Genomic DNA, 21,991 nt, shown 5'->3' with positions numbered 1-21,991 from the left:
TATACTGTATATAGGGAATAGGGTGCCTAAGTAGTGCACTATACTGTATATAGGGAATAGGGTGCCTAAGTAGTGCACTATACTGTATATAGGGATTAGGGTGCCTAAGTTGTGCACTATACTGTATATGGGGCATAGGGTGCCTAAGTAGTGCACTATATAGGGAATAGAGAACCATTTAGGAAGCATCATATATAAGGAACCTCTATTCCCCCCACCTCTCTCCCTTCTGTCTCTTCAGGTTACCCCTGTACTCCTCCCAGCTGTTCTTCTCAGACAGCTCCCCGGATATAAAGTCCTGGAGGTCGGGCCCGTCATCGGACAGCTCCTTCTTGCGGTCCTTCTGTGTCTGGGATGACCTGGCCGCTGTGGTCAGTCCGCTGACGGCGTACACCTACACACGGACCGGATAGGAATTACCAACAATGAGGACAGTCGTTAATGCTCGAACAAATAAGAGTAGAATGTCAACAAAAACATGTGACATCAAGCACAAGATAAGGATTCGTATTAACGTTAGTTGGTTAGTATGAATCCTAGCTAGTATGCTACTACGTCGTATCTGCTTGGATAAACAACATCGTGTTAGCTAGTTACACATGATGCCTCGGCTAACTAAGTAACCCAAGGCCAGCGGCCAAGGAGGATCTAATCAGTTAGGGAGCTAGTTATGTTAGCATTAGCCATACGTAGCTAGCTAGTAACTATAAACATTGAAAAAACAACGGAAGATACATTTCAGTTATATCGTTGCAGTCTGGGTCAAGTAGATGTACTTACATGTGTGTTGCATTTGGGACTCAGCCACCGGTGGTTGCTGGAGAAACGACCAGCAATAAAACAACTTTGTTTGACCAAAGCCATGACTTTAACTAACGTTTGCTAGCGTCTGTCATTGACAAACATTTCTCTGGGAGCGAGTACTTAGGCCTGGCATAAAAAAATAAGAAGAATTTCGTCCACTACTTAATTAATAAACTGATCTCGATCCTTTTTATATCCAGATTTATTCTAAATGCGATGTTTTTTTCTGGGGACCAAAGGCGTATAATTTATCAATATATCGCAGTATTTTTGCATCATCAGCAATTGTTTAGTTACGTCTGATAAACGCGTAGCACGGTGACGGCGTAAGCACGTACGAAGACTACAATTGCGTGCTGACGTCTTTCCTTCCTCCTTTCCTCTACTACCGGCGAGGTAAGAAATGGTGGATCACTTTTCTATCGTAGAAAATCAAACCCCATCTATGTTGCTCGATATCTAAAACGCGTATTTTTTCACCATTACGAATTTGCTATATGTATATTGAAGTTTCGCATTTGTTATTTCCCCCTCAAAACCAGTCGATATAACTATATCGTTTGTTTTGCCCCCTATCCCAGGCCGCAATCCCCCATGCCTGCCTAGCCGTCATTTTAGTAGCCAGGGCAACGTGAATAATGCTCGATGTGTGTAACATGTAAAGTTTGTCTTGTATGTACATGGGCGCATTATTTCAGACCGTTTCAATTACATGTGTAGTCTATAAAAGTTGTTAGCCATGGGGACAGTGTTCATGACTCGCTATCTGACTGGCTAACGTTAGTTGCATGTCTGTCTGTTATAGTTAGCTAGCTGTTACGTTGCCTTCTGCGTTTTTATTAACGTTTACTACTCTTACTGTTTAATTTGGACAGTCAACTGTATGTACCGAATACGTATTGTATGACATTGTTAACAACGAGCTAACTAAATATGACAGTCGTGCAGCACACACTCATGATGTTGGTAGTTACTTAACGTTAGCTAACTAAAGTAGTTAAATCTCGTCCTGAAATCCCCAGTCCGCTCCGTAACGTTAGTTGGTTAACATTCTGTATTGTAATCGCCAACTCCACTTAACTTTACTGTCTGTCTAACCCCAGAATGAAGACCATTCTCAGTAACCAGACTGTGGATATCCCCGACGGTGGTAAGCTCCGTTAATTACTTGTTTATAATCCATTGTTAATTTACTGAACCATCCAACATGTTGATAACTGTGAAATATATCAATAGACGAATCAAGGAATTGTTTTTAACCAGACTAGTATCAAATGTTTACCTACGTTGCCTAGTGAGTTATTGGTTCAGCACCCAGAAAAGGACTACACTAACTTAATGCCTATCTGTTGGTAATGGAACGCTAAATTACTGTAGTCTGTCTCTGGCTGGCAACCTCAAGAGGTATCTCTGGTGCCTGTCTCTGTCAATCCAGCATTTTATCCTGACTACCATCGGTTTTAATGCCGTATATTCTAGTGACTTGGTTAAGATTGTCTAGCTAGTTACTGTGGTTCAGTGTTTTCTGGTGCCTGTGTGTGTGTGTGTGTTTGCTGGTGCCTGTGTGTGTGTGTGTTTGCTGGTGCCTGTGTGAGTGTGTCTGTGTGTTTGCTGGTGCCTGTGTGTGTGTGTGTGTTTGCTGGTGCCTGTGTGTGTGTGTGTGTTTGCTGGTGCCTGTGTGAGTGTGTGTGTGTGTGTGTGTGTTTGCTGGTGCCTGTGTGTGTGTCTAACCCCTGTTGTCTCTGCCGTGCCCCCCCCCCCCCAGTCGAGGTGAGGTTGAAGGGACGGACTGTCATCGTCAAGGGTCCCCGAGGTGTCCTCCGTAGGGAGTTCAACCACATCAACCTGGAACTCAGCCTTCTGGGAAAGACACACAAAAAGGTATGGAGACTTTGTATAGAAGTACTTGGCGATGGCTGCGTCCTACACTTTAATGCTCTCTACTCATCATGCCCAAGGGGCTCTGAAGTGCGACGAAATATTTTGCTGTGCGACCAGGAGTTTTACGTTCGGGAGTACTATGTGAATAAATCTCCCAGATAATAACTGTTGTAATGATGAGGCTTGGCTGTACCGTTGTTTCAGAGAGTGGCCCGAGAGAAACCAGTGCTGATGATTCGTTAGCATCATGGTTGTACCATCACTACAGCAAAAAAACGTCTTGCTTTGTAGTCCAACCAGGTCAAAAGATTCACGGCTTAAATGTGGTGGAAAACTTAAGCCAGAGACTATTTAATATATATCATAGAAAAATCTTTAATCAAGCAGCTACAGGGGAGATCCACCTCTGATTTCACAGGGAAGAACTGAGTAAATGGTTCCTTGTCCCTTATATAGTGAGAGGTATTAATACCATCCTATTGTTTACACAACAGTTGTTTCTACAAGCAACATTTCCTGAACACAGTGACCTTGTGTTTTAGGGTGCAGACACACCAGGAGTCTGTGAGAGACGTGACGTCACAGTCCAACACACCCTTGAACTTACAACCCCTAATTCTGCCAGCCACACATTACCTGCTCATTTTAACATTTTAAATCTTCCTGTAGCGAATTTGCATCACACATTCATAAACCATGTCGTGGGTCGTTCTAAAACACCTCGCGTGTTCACCGTCGTTGACCATTTTTTGTTTACATTTTTGTTAATGTCCTGTTACCTCATTGGCTAGCTACCTACCTGGTAACTTTAGTATATCCAATCATGTGGGGGCACAGAAGGAAGGGAACCTTCTTCAGCAGATCAATGACTGATCTCGTCGTCACAAACATTTGTAGAGAGATGGGTAGGAAAATAGTGCTTTTACACAATGTAGAAACCTAATATTTCACCAATGGTATTCCAATCAATATTTTAGCATTTAGAATTTATTAAATTGTTTTATTTAATCTTTATTTAACTAGTCAAGTCAGTTATGAACAAATTCTTATTTACTATGACGGCCTACCGAGGAACAGTGGGTTAACTGGGACGGAACGACAGATTTTTATACCTTGTCGGCTCGGGATTTGATCCAGCGACCTTTGGGTTACTGTTCCAACGCTCTAACCACTAGGCTACCTGCCGCACTCAATAAAGTCATGTATTTAGTTTTAAATATTAGTTTGTGTTTTAACAGTAGTTAGAGAAAATAAGAATTTGTTCTTAACTGACTTGCCTTGTTAAATAAAGGTTAAAATATAAAAATTCATAAAAATAAAAGTTAATATAGACCTATTGGGTCTTTATCTCAAATCATTTTGAAAAAATAGTTTTTTAAAATCTGGTGTTTAAATTTAGAGCCCTGATAAAGCAGTTGCTTTTTTCCTGTAGTGAACCGCACTTAGTAACTGTTTGGGGTGATGGTAGTTTGGTGTAATAAACTGATTTTAATGGCGTGGTGAAGCGTTCCTAACTGCTAGTCCTGGTGGTGAAGTCAATCCCTCCTCTCTCTCTCTCTGTGTTCCAGCTGCGTGTGGATAAATGGTGGGGCAACAGGAAGGAGCTGGCTACAGTCAGAACCATCTGCAGTCACGTCCAGAACATGATCAAGGGAGTTACCATGGTGAGTGTTGACCCTACTGTTAGTTACCATGGTAACTACTGTTAGGTACCGTGGTGAGTGTTGACCCTACTGTTAGTTACCATGGTAACTACTGTTAGTTACCATGGTGAGTGTTGACCCTACTGTTAGTTACCATGGTGAGTGTTGACCCTACTGTTAGTTACCATGGTAACTACTGTTAGGTACCGTGGTGAGTGTTGGTCCTACTGTTAGTTACCATGGTGAGTGTTGACCCTACTGTTAGTTACCATGGTGAGTGTTGGTCCTACTGTTAGTTACCATGGTGAGTGTTGATCCTACTGTTAGTTACCATGGTGAGTGTTGGTCCTACTGTTAGTTACCATGGTAACTACTGTTAGGTACCGTGGTGAGTGTTGGTCCTACTGTTAGTTACCATGGTGAGTGTTGGTCCTACTGTTAGTTACCATGGTGAGTGTTGACCCTACTGTTAGTTACCATGGTGAGTGTTGGTCCTACTGTTAGTTACCATTGTAACTACTGTTAGGTACCGTGGTGAGTGTTGGTCCTACTGTTAGTTACCATGGTGAGTGTTGACCCTACTGTTAGTTACCATGGTGAGTGTTGGTCCTACTGTTAGTTACCATGGTGAGTGTTGACCCTACTGTTAGTTACCATGGTGAGTGTTGGTCCTACTGTTAGTTACCATGGTAACTACTGTTAGTTACCGTGGTGAGTGTTGACCCTACTGTTAGTTACCATGGTGAGTGTTGGTCCTACTGTTAGTTACCATGGTAACTACTGTTAGGTACCGTGGTGAGTGTTGACCCTACTGTTAGTTACCATGGTGAGTGTTGACCCTACTGCTAGTTACCATGGTGAGTGTTGGTCCTACTGTTAGTTATCATGGTGAGTGTTGATCCTACTGTTAGTTACCATGGTAACTACTGTTAGTTACCATGGTAACTACTGTTAGTTACCATGGTAACTACTGTTAGTTACCATGGTGAGTGTTGACCCTACTGTTAGTTACCATGGTGAGTGTTGGTCCTACTGTTAGTTACCATGGTAACTACTGTTAGTTACCATGGTGAGTGTTGACCCTACTGTTAGTTATCATGGTGAGTGTTGACCCTACTGTTAGTTATCATGGTGAGTGTTGACCCTACTGTTAGTTATCATGGTGAGTGTTGACCCTACTGTTAGTTACCATGGTGAGTGTTGGTCCTACTGTTAGTTACCATGGTGAGTGTTGACCCTACTGTTAGTTACCATGGTGAGTGTTGGTCCTACTGTTAGTTACCATGGTGACTACTGTTAGTTACCGTGGTGAGTGTTGACCCTACTGTTAGTTACCATGGTGAGTGTTGACCCTACTGTTAGTTATCATGGTGAGTGTTGACCCTACTGTTAGTTATCATGGTGAGTGTTGACCCTACTGTTAGTTACCATGGTAACTACTGTTAGTTACCATGGTGAGTGTTGACCCTACTGTTAGTTATCATGGTGAGTGTTGACCCTACTGTTAGTTACCATGGTGAGTGTTGACCCTACTGTTAGTTACCATGGTGAGTGTTGACCCTACTGTTAGTTATCATGGTGAGTGTTGACCCTACTGTTAGTTACCATGGTGAGTGTTGACCCTACTGTTAGTTACCATGGTGAGTGTTGACCCTACTGTTAGTTATCATGGTGAGTGTTGGTCCTACTGTTAGTTACCATGGTAACTACTGTTAGTTACCATGGTGAGTGTTGACCCTACTGTTAGTTATCATAGTGAGTGTTGACCCTACTGTTAGTTACCATGGTAACTACTGTTAGTTACCATGGTGAGTGTTGGTCCTACTGTTAGTTACCATGGTGAGTGTTGGTCCTACTGTTAGTTACCATGGTGAGTGTTGACCCTACTGTTAGTTACCATGGTGAGTGTTGACCCTACTGTTAGTTACCATGGTGAGAGTTGACCTGTCTCTGTTGACCCTACTGTTAGTTACCATGGTGAGTGTTGACCCTACTGTTAGTTACCATGGTGAGAGTTGACCTGTCTCTGTTGACCTTACTGTTAGTTACCGTGGTGAGTGACACTGACTCCAGACCAGCTGATAAATACCCTGGCTGCTTGTTACTGTACCAGACACTGACCCCAGACCAGCTGATAAATACCCTGGCTGCTTGTTACTGTACCAGACACTGACTCCAGACCAGCTGATAAATACCCTGGCTGCTTGTTGCTGTACCAGACACTGACTCCAGACCAGCTGATAAATACCCTGGCTGCTTGTTACTGTACCAGACACTGACTCCAGACCAGCTGATAAATACCCTGGCTGCTTGTTACTGTACCAGACACTGACACCAGACCAGCTGATAAATACCCTGGCTGCTTGTTGCTGTACCCGACACTGACTCCAGACCAGCTGATAAATACCCTGGCTGCTTGTTACTGTACCAGACACTGACTCCAGACCAGCTGATAAATACCCTGGCTGCTTGTTGCTGTACCAGACACTGACTCCAGACCAGCTGATAAATACCCTGGCTGCTTGTTACTGTACCAGACACTGACTCCAGACCAGCTGATAAATACCCTGGCTGCTTGTTGCTGTATCAGACACTGACTCCAGACCAGCTGATAAATACCCTGGCTGCTTGTTACTGTACCAGACACTGACTCCAGACCAGCTGATAAATACCCTGGCTGCGTGTTGCTGTACCAGACACTGACTCCAGACCAGCTGATAAATACCCTGGCTGCTTGTTACTGTACCAGACACTGACTCCAGACCAGCTGATAAATACCCTGGCTGCTTGTTGCTGTACCAGACACTGACTCCAGACCAGCTGATAAATACCCTGGCTGCTTGTTGCTGTATCAGACACTGACTCCAGACCAGCTGATAAATACCCTGGCTGCTTGTTACTGTACCAGACACTGACTCCAGACCAGCTGATAAATACCCTGGCTGCGTGTTGCTGTACCAGACACTGACTCCAGACCAGCTGATAAATACCCTGGCTGCTTGTTACTGTATCAGACACTGACTCCAGACCAGCTGATAAATACTAACTGAAGTGGCTGGTGGTTCTATTATTCTGCTGTATGTTAGATGCACATTTTCATTTCAAAGCTGTTTTAGTATGGAGACAATCTTTTGTTTCTCCGTTCTAGAACCCCTTTCTCCATTCTAGAACCCCTTTCTCCATTCTAGAACCCCTTTCTCCGTTCTAGAACCCCTCTCTCCGTTCTAGAACCCCTCTCTCCGTTCTAGAACCCCTCTCTCCGTTCTAGAACCCCTTTCTCCGTTCTAGAACCCCTTTCTCCGTTCTAGGGCCCCTCTCTCCGTTCTAGGGCCCCTCTCTCCGTTCTAGGACCCCTCCCCCTCTTTTAACCCTCTCTCTCTCTCTCCTCCAGGGTTTCCGCTATAAGATGCGCTCGGTATACGCCCATTTCCCCATCAACGTTGTGATGCAGGAGAGTGGGGCTCTGGTGGAGATCAGGAACTTCCTGGGGGAGAAATACATCCGCCGTGTCCGCATGAGACAGGGTGAGTCCTGAGACGGGACGGGGTGGAGTCCTGAGACGGGACGGGGTGGAGTCCTGAGACGGGACGGGGTGGAGTCCTGAGACGGGACGGGGTGGAGTCCTGAGACGGGACGGGGTGGAGTCCTGAGACGGGACGGGGTGGAGTCCTGGGACGGGGTGGGACGGGACAGGGCACGTGTTTTAACGGGGTGAGACGGGACAGGGTGGGACTGAGACGGGACAGAGTGGAGTCCTGGGACGGGACAGGGCACATGTTTTAACGGGGTGAGACGGGACAGGGTGGGACTGAGACGGGACAGGGTGGAGTCCTGGGACGGGACAGGGCACGTGTTTTAACAGTTTTGATGGCCACCATTTGACGAGTCACTACTTATTGTTCAACCAGTAATTAACGCACACTTCCCATTGGCCAGTCAAGTGCATATAGACAACGGTCGGCAGGCTTCAGCACGTCACGAGGCAATATGCTTTTTGAAAACGGGCCTCTCAATTGTTTGAAACATTGTTTTAATTACTATTTTAAGATGGTCCTCCTAGTTCTGTCTCTCTTAGTTCTGGACCTCCTAGTTCTGTTGGGTCTCTACCTCCTAGTTCTGTATCCTCCTAGTTCTGTATCCTCCTAGTTCTGTTGGGTCTGTAAAGTAATCCTCTCCAGAACCCTGGAGCGTTGCCAAGCTCTAACTTCAGGACGTGTGGCGATTCCAACGCAGAGATGCCTGGCTGACGGTCTCCTCTGTCTCTCTCCTCCCTCTCTCCCCCTCTCTCTCGCTCTCTTTCTCTCTCAGGTGTGTCCTGTGCCGTGTCTGCAGCCCAGAAGGATGAGTTGATTCTGGAGGGGAACGATATTGAGCTGGTGTCTAACTCGGGTGAGGCGACATACATCACTACACCAATATGGGGTTATCCTGCGTGGTTCACTTCCCGTTTCGGGGCTGCACTCGGTTACGCACAGCGCCCCCCCTCCCTCCCCCCAGTGCTTCTACTAGGAGTGAAAACTAACATGTTATACTGACTAGTACTACAGGACATTTCTGCTGTCAGATATGGCCATTTACCCAGTCTGTCTAACCCTAACCCTCTCTCTCCTCCTACTATAACCAGACTGTTAACCCAGTGGTAGTGATGCTGTCTGTCCTCTACCTTCCTGTCCTCTCTCTCCTCCTACTATAACCAGACTGTTAACCCAGTGGTAGTGATGCTGTCTGTCCTCTACCTTCCTGTCCTCTCTCTCCTCCTCCTATAACCAGACTGTTAACCCAGAGTGGTAGTGATGCTGTCTGTCCTCTACCTTCCTGTCCTCTCTCTCCTCCTCCTCCTATAACCAGACTGTTAACCCAGAGTGGTAGTGATGCTGTCTGTCCTCTACCTTCCTGTCCTCTCTCTCCTCCTCCTATAACCAGACTGTTAACCCAGAGTGGTAGTGATGCTGTCTGTCCTCTACCTTCCTGTCCTCTCTCTCCTCCTCCTATAACCAGACTGTTAACCCAGAGTGGTAGTGATGCTGTCTGTCCTCTACCTTCCTGTCCTCTCTCTCCTCCTCCTCCTCCTCCTATAACCAGACTGTTAACCCAGAGTGGTAGTGATGCTGTCTGTCCTCTACCTTCCTGTCCTCTCTCTCCTCCTCCTATAACCAGACTGTTAACCCAGAGTGGTAGTGATGCTGTCTGTCCTCTACCTTCCTGTCCTCTCTCTCCTCCTCCTCCTCCTATAACCAGACTGTTAACCCAGAGTGGTAGTGATGCTGTCTGTCCTCTACCTTCCTGTCCTCTCTCTCCTCCTCCTATAACCAGACTGTTAACCCAGTGGTAGTGATGCTGTCTGTCCTCTACCTTCCTGTCCTCTCTACTCCTCCTATAACCAGACTGTTAACCCAGAGTGGTAGTGATGCTGTCTGTCCTCTACCTTCCTGTCCTCTCTCTCCTCCTCCTATAACCAGACTGTTAACCCAGTGGTAGTGATGCTGTCTGTCCTCTACCTTCCTGTCCTCTCTCTCCTCCTCCTATAACCAGACTGTTAACCCAGAGTGGTAGTGATGCTGTCTGTCCTCTACCTTCCTGTCCTCTCTCTCCTCCTCAACTCCTTTCTTCCCTCATTTCTCTCCTTCCCTCTTTCAGCCCTCCATCCCTTCCTCCTCTCTCCCTCCCCTCTCCTAACTCTAAGTCCTAACTCTGGTTGCCTATATATTGACCCCTGTGTGACCCTTCAAGCTGCAGCACCCTGCTCACCACCCCAGTCTCTCTCTCCTCTCTCTCTTCCAGCCGCTCTCATCCAGCAAGCCACCACAGTCAAAAACAAGGATATCAGGAAGTTCTTGGACGGTATCTACGTGTCTGAGAAGGGCACGGTCGCCCAGAAAGAGGATTAGAGGTTAGAGCTTCCCAGAAGTCTGTCTGTCGCTCAGCACAGCGCTACGGCTCCTCCACACCACCAGGGGGAGCCCCTCTGTCTACCGTCTGTCGCTTTCTGCTTTTGTTGCTATACTCTTGCTGTGGCCCGATTGCAGCCTATTCCCTATATAGTGCACTACTTTAGACCAGGGTCCTATTCCCTATATAGTGCACTACTTTAGACCAGGGTCCTATTCCCTATATAGTGCACTACTTTAGACCAGGGTCCTATTCCCTATATAGTGCACTACTTTAGACCAGAGCCCTATTCCCTATATAGTACACTACTTTTGACCAGAGCCCTATTCCCTATATAGTGCACTACTATAGACCAGAGCCCTATTGGGGGGTAGTGTACTATGTAGGGAATAGGGTGCCATTAGGATCGTTCTCTCTGTCGTTCACCGTGGGTGGTTGGGTGGGGTCCATGTTTTCCTTTCGTTCTCTTTCATATTTTTTCACCTCAAAGAGTTGTCTGTCTCCGTCCCTGATTCCGTTGTGCAAAGCAAGTTGGGTTTTATTCCCAGCATGCATCCCACAAGGGACCCTATTCCCTATGTAGTGCACGGCCACGGCCCGTTGTGGTCGGAGCACGGCCCGTTGTGGTCGGAGCACGGCCCGTTGTGGTCGGAGCACGGCCCGTTGTGGTCGGAGCAGGCCAGGGCCCGTTGTGGTCGGAGCAGGCCAGGGCCCGTTGTGGTCGGAGCAGGCCAGGGCCCGTTGTGGTCGGAGCAGGCCAGGGCCCGTTGTGGTCGGAGCAGGCCAGGGCCCGTTGTGGTCGGAGCAGGCCAGGGCCCGTTGTGGTCGGAGCAGGCCAGGGCCCGTTGTGGTCGGAGCAGGCCAGGGCCCGTTGTGGTCGGTGCAGGCCACGGCCCGTTGTGGTCGGAGCAGGCCACGGCCCGTTGTGGTCGGAGCAGGCCACGGCCCGTTGCGGTCGGAGCAGGCCACGGCCCGTTGCGGTCGGAGCAGGCCACGGCCCGTTGCGGTCGGAGCAGGCCACGGCCCGTTGCGGTCGGAGCAGGCCACGGCCCGTTGCGGTCGGAGCAGGCCACGGCCCGTTGCGGTCGGTGCAGGCCACGGCCCGTTGCGGTCGGTGCAGGCCAGGGCCCGTTGCGGTCGGTGCAGGCCAGGGCCCGTTGCGGTCGGTGCAGGCCAGGGCCCGTTGCGGTCGGAGCAGGCCAGGGCCCGTTGCGGTCGGAGCAGGCCAGGGCCCGTTGCGGTCGGAGCAGGCCACGGCCCGTTGCGGTCGGAGCAGGCCACGGCCCGTTGCGGTCGGAGCACGGCCCGTTGCGGTCGGTGCAGGCCACGGCCCGTTGCGATCGGTACTATATAGGGAACAGGGTGCCGTGTCCCTGTTAGCTAATAGAACCATTACAGCAGCTTGATGTACACATCATGTCAATCAACGCCTGTTTTAATGCTGCACTTTGGAATCCTTTTTTATTTATGCTATAGTCTTTCTCACATGACATGCAAAGCTTTCTTTCTTTTTTTAACTCTTTTCTTAACAGTTGTTCTCCCTCTGTCTCTCTCTCCCTCTGTCTCTCTCTCCCTCTGTCTCTCTCTCCCTCTGTCTCTCTCTCCCTCTGTCTCTGTCTCTCTCTCTCTGTCTCTCTGTCTCTGTCTCTCTGTCTCTCTTGTTCTCTCTCTCCTCCAGCTGCTCTGATCCAACAAGTCACCACGGTCAAGAAGAAGGACATCAGGAAGTTCCTGGATGGCATCTACGTCGGTGAGAAGACCGCTGTGGTGGAACAGACGGACGAATAACTGAAGCAGATCCATCTCTGGAACTCACTATTGACCAATAAAATCCCTCCCTTTTTCAATGACACCCCACATCCTGTCTTTGTGGTTCCTATTGGATGGTTCATGTAGTTTTAACCGAGTGGTTAATTTTTCCTGTTAGTCAACCCATTTTGGGTGTCGCACCCACCGATCACATTAAATTACTTATGCTTAGTTCGTAACCAAGTGGGGATTTACCACATACGACTGGGAGAAATCCACTTGAAGGGTCCTCCAACTGGTCATTTACTAGTTGGGGAAACTATCATTCTGAGCACCCACTTCTCCCACATGGTGACCTCTGACCTCACCTACTAAGGAAAATAACTATAAGAGCATTTTTTTGTCAGTTAAAATGCAACAAAAAAATATGCAAAGCTATTGTTAATGTTTTTTTTAAAACACTTTGTTTACAAAGCAGATGGATTTCGACACGGTTTGTTAACCATTAGCCAATCTTGAGTTTCTCCTGAGTTCAAATCAGGTGAAGGCATCCAGCTGTTAGTTATGCCTTCACAAACTGGTACATTCCAACATCCCACTTGGTTGTGAATGCAGCCAGCTGTTATTTATGCCTTCACAAACTGGTAAATTCCAACATCCCACTTGGTTGTGAATGCAGCCAGCTGTTATTTATCCCTTCACAAACTGGTACATTCCAACATCCCACTTGGTTGTGAATGCAGCCAGCTGTTATTTATCCCTTCACAAACTGGTACATTCCAACATCCCACTTGGTTGTGAATGCAGCCAGCTGTTATTTATCCCTTCACAAACTGGTAAATTCCAACATCCCACTTGGTTGTGAATGCAGCATGAAATATTGAATTTATAATTCTATGGTCACACCCACAAATCCTGTCTCTGGTTCCTATTGGCTGACATCAGTCCATCTGCAGTCCTGTCGAACGCTCTGGGGGGGGGGGGTTGAAGTTTCCCCTCATCTTAACCATTAGTGTGAGAAATGCCAAACTGACCCCAGATCAGCGTCGTAACGACACCTGAACCCCTATCTATTACAAGGTCTTTCAACTGGATGTCTGTCTGCAGTTCCCTGTGATGCAATCAGTAGTGGAGGTGGCTCGCCTGGTGTCGTTGGGGCCGTTCACATTCGCACATAAAACATTTTACACAACTAACATAGACTTGCCTAGTTAAATCAAATAACAAATTGAAAAATATTTTGAGGAAAAAAATCTCTAAAAACACAGTTTTGTACCTGCGTCAAAAAAGGGTCTGTAGACACGCGTGTAAACGTTGTAAAAGGCCATATGAATTAAATAACGTTTTGGAGCAGTTCACCTGAGCTAGAATAAGTATTATCGTCTTTATAAACTGCTGGCTGTGCGCTCATCAATGAAACACGTAGAGGCATGGCGCGTAGCTTCAGGGCCGTATTCATTACGAAAGCCGTTTAAGAACCAAGCATTACGCCAATAATTTCACTACACCCGCAATAACGTCTGATAAATATGTCTATGTGACCAATCAAATCTGATTTGCACCGTTTTACCTTTTAAGAACCAAACGGAAGCAAACAGAGCAGAACGAGAGTTTCTATTGGACAAATTCAGGTAGGTTCCTCCCCGTTTCGTTCCATTTGCTTCCGTTTAATAAACTTTTTGCGACAGAATCGGCGTAATGAATACATGACGTCAACCGCGTGTATTCAATGTATAGAGATCCGATTAAAAATAAAATATTTATTATTATGAACACAACAAATACAAAAAAAACAGAAATATACAAACAAGACTACATCAGCCTAACAGACAGGGGTATTACATATCAAAATTCATTTTCTATTTGTTAAATACTTTTTTGCTTTTATATTTACTGATAATTTCTAAATAATATTTAAATTCTCTCTTAAATACTGTGAAAAGGGGTTTGTTCTCTGCCACACTTAATTTTATGGATACAGAATCTTACATGAAAGATAAACAAATGAACAATGAACGTTAAATCAGGGCCCATATCATTTGGAACAAAATAAAACATACTATCAGTGTGTCTCAGATGAACATGTGGAGAGATCCTATGCTACTACTAGCCTCATATCATGAATATGTGTAACAGTACTCGGCTTGCGTTGTGTACAATCAATCATCGACACGAACTCCAACGTGTAGCACCAGTCATGGAGATTTATTCTGATAGGAACAGCACAAAATTGCACGTCATGCAATGCACGGCTCACCATCCAAACTCTGCACTCACGCACGCTGGTTTGGTGCTTGTTCACTGGGCGTAGTTACCAAAATAATACAATTACAATATATAATATCTTTAACAATGTACCTGATAGGAACAGCACAAAATTGCACGTCATGCAATGCACGGCTCACCATCCAACTCTGCACTCACGCACTGTACAAAATATATGAACCCCCCCCACCAGACACAGTAAGTTGCTAGCTAGTACTGGCGGGAATTCTTTACAACAAAATGCACAACCAATATTCTCCAAAAAACACTGCATCTTATGTGTGATGTTCGAATAACATTTACAAACCGATTGATATAAATTGTACATTTAAATCATCACTTGGGAGTATAAAAATCACTTTTGACGTACAGTGCTTTGCAACCAACAACTGACCGCTGGTTTGGTGCTTGTTCACTGGGACGATTCTAACTGAAACATCCTCCCTCGTAAGCAAGCTACGCAAACCAGCCAATAAGATGCCATGTTGAGTAGGTGAAGGCAAGACAAAACTAAAACCAAAAATCCCATTGGCTTAACAATAAAGTGGCAAGGGGAATCACCAATATAACCCTGTTACATATGCATTACCGTCTCTAGACAACTCTGTTATATAAAGTGTTCATTCTCTAAAGTTGCCGGGGTGTGACGTGTCCTACTTATACCGGTACATTCGTAACAACTTAAAGCAGTACGAACCGTACATTCGATCAAATAAACCTCACGTAGCAAATAAGCCATTCATTTTGTTTGTCGTTGTTGACCAAATTCGACTCTCTTATTGACGTCCATACAAAAACACGAGTTGCTTGGTGGGTGAAACGAGGACAAAACGCCACCTGCTGGAGGGAAACACGGTTTCCGTCGACATGGGCCTCTCTCTTCCTCTCTGATCATACTTCGCGCCAAGGAGGATTTATAAGAAGCTGCTCTGTCAACTAGGATCATCACAATCAATAAGAAAACTCATTTATTTGGTTGATTATGGTAAGTCACGGCGTCTATGCATCGATTGTCCAAATCAACAACTCATTCCCTGACAACAACAAAAAAGTGATTCAGTATTGCATAGAAATGTGACGTTCTGCCGATTTGTCAGCTAACGTTAGCACGCATGTTGGTATTTTAGAGTACGCACACTAGCTAGCGGTGAGAATAAGCTAGTTAGCCAGCTAGATCCCACCTGTAGTTTCCCTATTTGGTTCTTTTTAGTAGGATTTCTAGCTAGCTAACTAGCTATCATGCTAATGAAAAACAATGCATGAAGCTAACTATTTTGCAAGTCAGTTGTTTACATGGCAAACATGAAAGTGACAGTCATCTTTTTCAATACTGACAACAAATGATGGCATCGAGTGGCATTTTACATGGGCAGATCATAAAGCTACGTATGTGATGGTACTAGAACTATAGCAACTGATGAAGCGAAGTTGGGCTGCCGAGTGGCGCAGCGATTTTAGGCACTGCTGCGCAGCGCAAGAGGCGTCACTGCAGTCTCTGGTTCGAATCCAGACTGCATCCGGCCGTGATTGGGAGTCCCATAGGATGGCGCACTTTTATGCCCTCCGTCGTCCGGGGGAGGCCGTCATTGTAAAAAAAAAAAATTGTTCATAACTGACTTGCCTAGTTAAATAAAGTTTAAATGTAAAGTATGTGATGGTATTAGAACTAGATACTGTATCTGGCCACGCCATATATCGCCCATGTGTAACTTTGCAATACGTGTCTAAATAAATCAAATGTCATTTAACGTCTAGGATAAATCCCAAATTACAACGTATTCCTATACTTACTGTATTCCTATACTTACCGTATGCCTATACTTACCGTATGCCTATACTTACTGTATTCCTTTACTTACTGTATTCCTTTACTTACTGTATTCCTATACTTACTGTATTCATATACTGTATTCCTATACTTACCGTATTCCTATACTGTATTCCTATACTTACTGTACTCCTATACTTACTGTACTCCTATACTTACTGTACTCCTATACTTACTGTACTCCTATACTTACTGTATTCCTATACTTACTGTATTCCTATACTGTATTCCTATACTGTATTCCTATACTGTATTCCTATACTGTATTCCTATACTGTATTCCTTTACTGTATTCCTATACTTACCGTATTCCTATACTGTACTCCTATACTTACTGTATTCCTATACTTACTGTATTCCTATACTGTATTCCTATACTGTATTCCTATACTGTATTCCTTTACTGTATTCCTATACTTACCGTATTCCTATACTGTACTCCTATACTTACTGTATTCCTATACTTACTGTATTCCTATACTGTATTCCTATACTTACTGTATTCCTATACTTACTGTATTCCTATACTGTATTCCTATACTTACTGTATTCCTATACTTACTGTATTCATATACTGTATTCCTATACTTACCGTATTCCTATACTGTATTCCTATACTTACTGTACTCCTATACTTACTGTATTCCTATACTTACTGTATTCCTATACTGTATTCCTATACTTACTGTATTCCTATACTTACTGTATTCCTATACTTACTGTATTCCTATACTTACTGTATTCCTATACTGTATTCATATACTGTATTCCTATACTTACCGTATTCCTATACTTACTGTATTCCTATACTGTATTCCTATACTGTATTCCTATACTTACTGTACTCCTATACTTACTGTATTCCTATACTTACTGTATTCCTATACTGTATTCCTATACTTACTGTATTCCTATACTTACTGTATTCCTATACTTACTGTATTCCTATACTGTATTCCTATACTTACTGTATTCCTATACTTACTGTACTCCTATACTTACTGTACTCCTATACTTACTGTATTCCTATACAGTGCACTACTGACTTTTAACCAGAGCCCTATAGTGCATTATATAGGGAATAGGGTGCCAATTAGGCACAGTGGACTCATTTCCTCTCTCCTCTCCCCTTCCATTCTAAGGACATCAGGCGGTTCTTTGTGTCAAGCAAACCCGCAGCACAGAAACCATCTCAGGATGGAACCCTCAACACAGAGAAGGAGTCCACGAAGAAGAAGAGGAAGAAATCCGTCTCAACAGACGAAGAAGTGAAGAAAAAGAAAACTGCCATCAAGGTATATTATTATTATAGACCAGAGTCTCTAGTCAGTGAACTGGTCGACCACCAAGGTATATATTATTATTATAGACCAGAGTCTCTCTAGTCAGTGAACTGGTCGACCACCAAGGTATATATTATTATAGACCAGAGTCTAGTCAGTGAACTGGTCGACCACCAAGGTATATATTATTATAGACCAGAGTCTCTAGTCAGTGAACTGGTCGACCACCAAGGTATATTATTATTATAGACCAGAGTCTCTAGTCAGTGAACTGGTCGACCACCAAGGTATATATTATTATAGACCAGAGTCTCTAGTCAGTGAACTGGTCGACCACCAAGGTATATTATTATTATAGACCAGAGTCTCTAGTCAGTGAACTGGTCGACCACCAAGGTATATATTATTATAGACCAGAGTCTCTAGTCAGTGAACTGGTCGACCACCAAGGTATTTATTATTATAGACCAGTCTAGTCAGTGAACTGGTCGACCACCAAGGTATTTATTATTATAGACCAGTCTAGTCAGTGAACTGGTCGACCACCAAGGTATTTATTATTATAGACCAGTCTAGTCAGTGAACTGGTCGACCACCAAGGTATATATTATTATAGACCAGAGTCTCTAGTCAGTGAACTGGTCGCCCACCAAGGTATATATTATTATAGACCAGAGTCTCTAGTCAGTGAACTGGTCGCCCACCAAGGTATATATTATTATAGACCAGAGTCTCTAGTCAGTGAACTGGTCGACCACCAAGGTATTTATTATTATAGACCAGTCTAGTCAGTGAACTGGTCGACCACCAAGGTATATATTATTATTATAGACCAGAGTCTCTAGTCAGTGAACTGGTCGACCACCAAGGTATTTATTATTATAGACCAGAGTCTAGTCAGTGAACTGGTCGACCACCAAGGTATATATTATTATAGACCAGAGTCTAGTCAGTGAACTGGTCGACCACCAAGGTATATATTATTATAGACCAGAGTCTCTAGTCAGTGAACTGGTCGACCACCAAGGTATTTATTATTATAGACCAGTCTAGTCAGTGAACTGGTCGACCACCAAGGTATTTATTATTATAGACCAGAGTCTCTAGTCAGTGAACTGGTCGGCCACCAAGGTATATATTATTATAGACCAGAGTCTCTAGTCAGTGAACTGGTCGACCACCAAGGTATATATTATTATAGACCAGTCTAGTCAGTGAACTGGTCGGCGCTAGCTTCTATAGCCACAAAGTGCTAAACCCCGCTTAATTCTACAATTTCTTAACCCCAACCACACTGCTAAGCTTACGACTACAATGACTATGATTATAATGACCATGGAAGATGATGGTGTGATGATGAGGATGGTGGTGGTGAGGATGAGGAAGATGGTGAGGATGATGGTTGTGGTGGTGGTGAAGATGGTGGTGGTGGTGAGGATGATGATGGTGGTGAGGATGAGGATGGTGGTGGTGAGGATGAGGAGGATGATGAGAATGGTGGTGATGATGATGATGGTGGTGATGTGTTCCAGATCACCAGCCCCAAGGTGGAGAAGAAGAAGAAGGACAGTGATAAGAAGAGAAAGAAGCGTGCTGTCATTGAGTCAGGTAATAATGATGACTGGCCCTCTGACTGGCCCTCTGACTGGCCCTCTGACTGGCCCTCTGACTGGCCCTCTGACTGGCCCTCTGACTGGCCCACTGACTGGCCCACTGACTGGCCCACTGACTGGCCCTCTGACTGGCCCTCTGACTGGCCCTCTGACTGGCCCTCTGACTGGCCCTCTGACTGGCCCTCTGACTGCCCCTCTGACTGCCCCTCTGACTGGCCCTCTGACTGGCTCTCTGTAGGCCATTTAATGGTCATTGAGTCAGGTAATAATGATGACTGGCCCTCTGACTGGCCCTCTGACTGGCCCTCTGACTGGCCCTCTGACTGGCCCTCTGACTGGCCCTCTGTAGTCCATTTAATGGTCATTGAGTCAGGTAATAATGATGACTGCCCCTCTGACTGCCCCTCTGTAGTCCATTTAATGGTCATTGAGTCAGGTAATAATGATGACTGTACCTCTGTAGTCCATTTAATGGTCATTGAGTCAGGTAATAATGATGACTGTACCTCTGTAGTCCATTTAATGGTCATTGAGTCAGGTAATAATGATGACTGCACCTCTGTAGGCCATTTAATGGTCATTGAGTCAGGTAATAATGATGACTGCCCCTCTGTAGGCCATTTAATGGTCCCAAGTCTTAAGGAGGGTTTCCTCCCAAGTCTTAAGGAGGGTTTCCTCCCAAGTCTTAAGGAGGGTTTCCTCCCAAGTCTTAAGGAGGGTTTCCTCCCAAGTCTTAAGAAGGGTTTCCTCCCAAGTCTTAAGAAGGGTTTCCTCCCAAGTCTTAAGAAGGGTTTCCTCCCAAGTCTTAAGGAGGGTTTCCTCCCAAGTCTTAAGAAGGGTTTCCTCCCGAGTCTTAAGTTAAGGAGGGTTTTCTCCCAAGGTGGAGAGAGAAGGACCTGTTGTCCACTCCAGCCACTAACCAGCTGCTTGTGTCTGTGGTCTCATGTCCACAACACTGATGTAATGGTTAAGTTAGTCACCTGGCTATTTTTGTTGTTGTCATCACCAAACTCCCCTCCCTCCCCTCCCCTCCCTCCCTCCCTCCCCTCCCTCCCTCCCCCCCCCTCCCCTCCCCTCCCCTCCCCTCCCCTCCCTCTGTCCTGTAGACTCTGAGGAAGAGGTAGTGGAGCAGAAGCAGAAGGCCCAGAAACCAAACCCTCCTCTTCCTCCGGCTCCTCTTCCTCCGGCCAAGAAAGACCCGGTGCAGTACGTCTCTGAGACAGGTGAGACAGACTAGACTCCATACCGGGAGAATACCGGGACGTACCAGAAATAACGGCAGAATACCAGAACTAAACGGGAGAATGAATCGTACTGACAGACTCTAGTATATCCATTTCTTTTCCCTTTTGTTTCCCTCAATTCAATTCAAGGGGCTTTATTGGCATGGGAAACATGTGTTAACATTGCCAAAGCAAGTGAGGTAGATAATATACAAAAGTGAAATAAACAATAAAAATTAACAGTAAACATTACACATACAGAAGTTTCAAAACAATAAAGACATTACAAATGTCATATTATATATATACTCTCTCTCTCTCTCTCTCTCTCTCTCTCTCTCTCTCTCTCTCTCTCTCTCTCTCTCTCCCCTCCTGACCTCCCTCCTCCTTACCTCCACCCCCCTCTCTCCTCCTCTCTGTAGATTCAGACAGTGATAACTTCCTGTCTCTGAAGAAGTCCCAGGCTAAACCCCAGGGGAATGGCGTGACCAAACCAGGGAAGGCCCGCACCGGGACCAAAGAGCGGCACAGGTCCCCCCCGAAACCAACCCCTGCGCCCGCCACCGGGAAAGGAGGGATAAAGAAGTCTCCTCCAGCCCCCGTCACCCCTAAATCAGCGCCCCCGCAGACCAAACGCACCCCCACCTCTGTCATGGACTACTTTGGCAGTGGGAGTGTCCAGCGCTCGGACAAGAAACTGGTAGCCAGTACCAAGAGGAAAGCTGTGAGTAAAATACCCTGATTATTCCCCTTCATTATCTCTCTACTCTCCCTCCAGCCTTCTCAGACCCAGGTCTAGTATGTAGTCTGACTAGTTGTTGATGATGAGACCCAGGTCTAGTGTGTAGTCTGACTAGTTGTTGATGATGAGACCCAGGTCTAGTATGTAGTCTGACTAGTTGTTGATGATGAGACCCAGGTCTAGTATGTAGTCTGACTAGTTGTTGTTGATGAGACCCAGGTCTAGTATGTAGTCTGACTAGTTGTTGATGATGAGACCCAGGTCTAGTATGTAGTCTGACTAGTTGTTGATGATGAGACCCAGGTCTAGTATGTAGTCTGACTAGTTGTTGTTGAGACCCAGGTCTAGTATGTAGTCTGACTAGTTGATGATGAGACCCAGGTCTAGTATGTAGTCTGACTAGTTGTTGATGAGACCCAGGTCTAGTATGTAGTCTGACTAGTTGTTGATGATGAGACCCAGGTCTAGTATGTAGTCTGACTAGTTGTTGATGAGACCCAGGTCTAGTATGTAGTCTGACTAGTTGTTGATGATGAGACCCAGGTCTAGTATGTAGTCTGACTAGTTGTTGATGATGAGACCCAGGTCTAGTATGTAGTCTGACTAGTTGATGATGAGACCCAGGTCTAGTATGTAGTCTGACTAGTTGATGATGAGACCCAGGTCTAGTATGTAGTCTGACTAGTTGTTGATGATGAGACCCAGGTCTAGTATGTAGTCTGACTAGTTGTTGATGATGAGACCCAGGTCTAGTGTGTAGTCTGACTAGTTGTTGATGATGAGACCCAGGTCTAGTATGTAGTCTGACTAGTTGTTGTTGATGAGACCCAGGTCTAGTATGTAGTCTGACTAGTTGATGATGATGAGACCCAGGTCTAGTGTGTAGTCTGACTAGTTGTTGTTGATGAGACCCAGGTCTAGTGTGTAGTCTGACTAGTTGTTGATGATGAGACCCAGGTCTAGTATGTAGTCTGACTAGTTGTTGATGATGAGACCCAGGTCTAGTATGTAGTCTGACTAGTTGTTGATGATGAGACCCAGGTCTAGTATGTAGTCTGACTAGTTGATGAT

General features: G+C 45.4%; 3 protein-coding genes across 3 annotated transcripts; 2 read left to right on the top strand and 1 right to left on the bottom strand.

The window, feature by feature from the left end:
• Positions 1–218: 218 nt before the first annotated feature.
• Positions 219–1,097, bottom strand: LOC120039848 (lipoyl synthase, mitochondrial-like; the record flags this gene model as incomplete). Its single annotated transcript, XM_038985212.1, has 2 exons — positions 781–1,097; positions 219–394 (listed from the first exon to the last, which is right to left on the bottom strand). Coding segments are annotated over exons 1-2 (260 nt in total), but the record flags the coding sequence as incomplete, so codon positions are not given.
• A 34-nt stretch (positions 1,098–1,131) lies between these two features.
• LOC120039847 (60S ribosomal protein L9) lies at positions 1,132–12,074 on the top strand. Its single transcript, XM_038985211.1, has 8 exons — positions 1,132–1,200; positions 1,908–1,954; positions 2,570–2,685; positions 4,254–4,349; positions 7,720–7,852; positions 8,637–8,717; positions 10,110–10,218; positions 11,896–12,074. Exons 2-7 carry the CDS (start codon positions 1,909–1,911, stop codon positions 10,214–10,216), a joined length of 579 nt encoding a protein of 192 aa, XP_038841139.1. The 5' UTR covers positions 1,132–1,200; position 1,908; the 3' UTR covers positions 10,217–10,218; positions 11,896–12,074.
• Positions 12,075–14,840: 2,766 nt separating this feature from the next.
• On the top strand, positions 14,841–20,902 carry LOC120039846 (replication factor C subunit 1-like; the record flags this gene model as incomplete). Its single annotated transcript, XM_038985209.1, has 5 exons — positions 14,841–15,216; positions 17,202–17,354; positions 18,875–18,950; positions 20,062–20,178; positions 20,601–20,902. Coding segments are annotated over exons 1-5 (651 nt in total), but the record flags the coding sequence as incomplete, so codon positions are not given.
• Positions 20,903–21,991: the final 1,089 nt, after the last annotated feature.

This window comes from Salvelinus namaycush, unplaced genomic scaffold, assembly GCF_016432855.1.
Source record: "Salvelinus namaycush isolate Seneca unplaced genomic scaffold, SaNama_1.0 Scaffold3041, whole genome shotgun sequence".
In the NCBI taxonomy this organism is placed as follows: Eukaryota; Metazoa; Chordata; class Actinopteri; order Salmoniformes; family Salmonidae; genus Salvelinus; species Salvelinus namaycush.
This window is presented reverse-complemented; position numbering and strand designations above follow the sequence as displayed.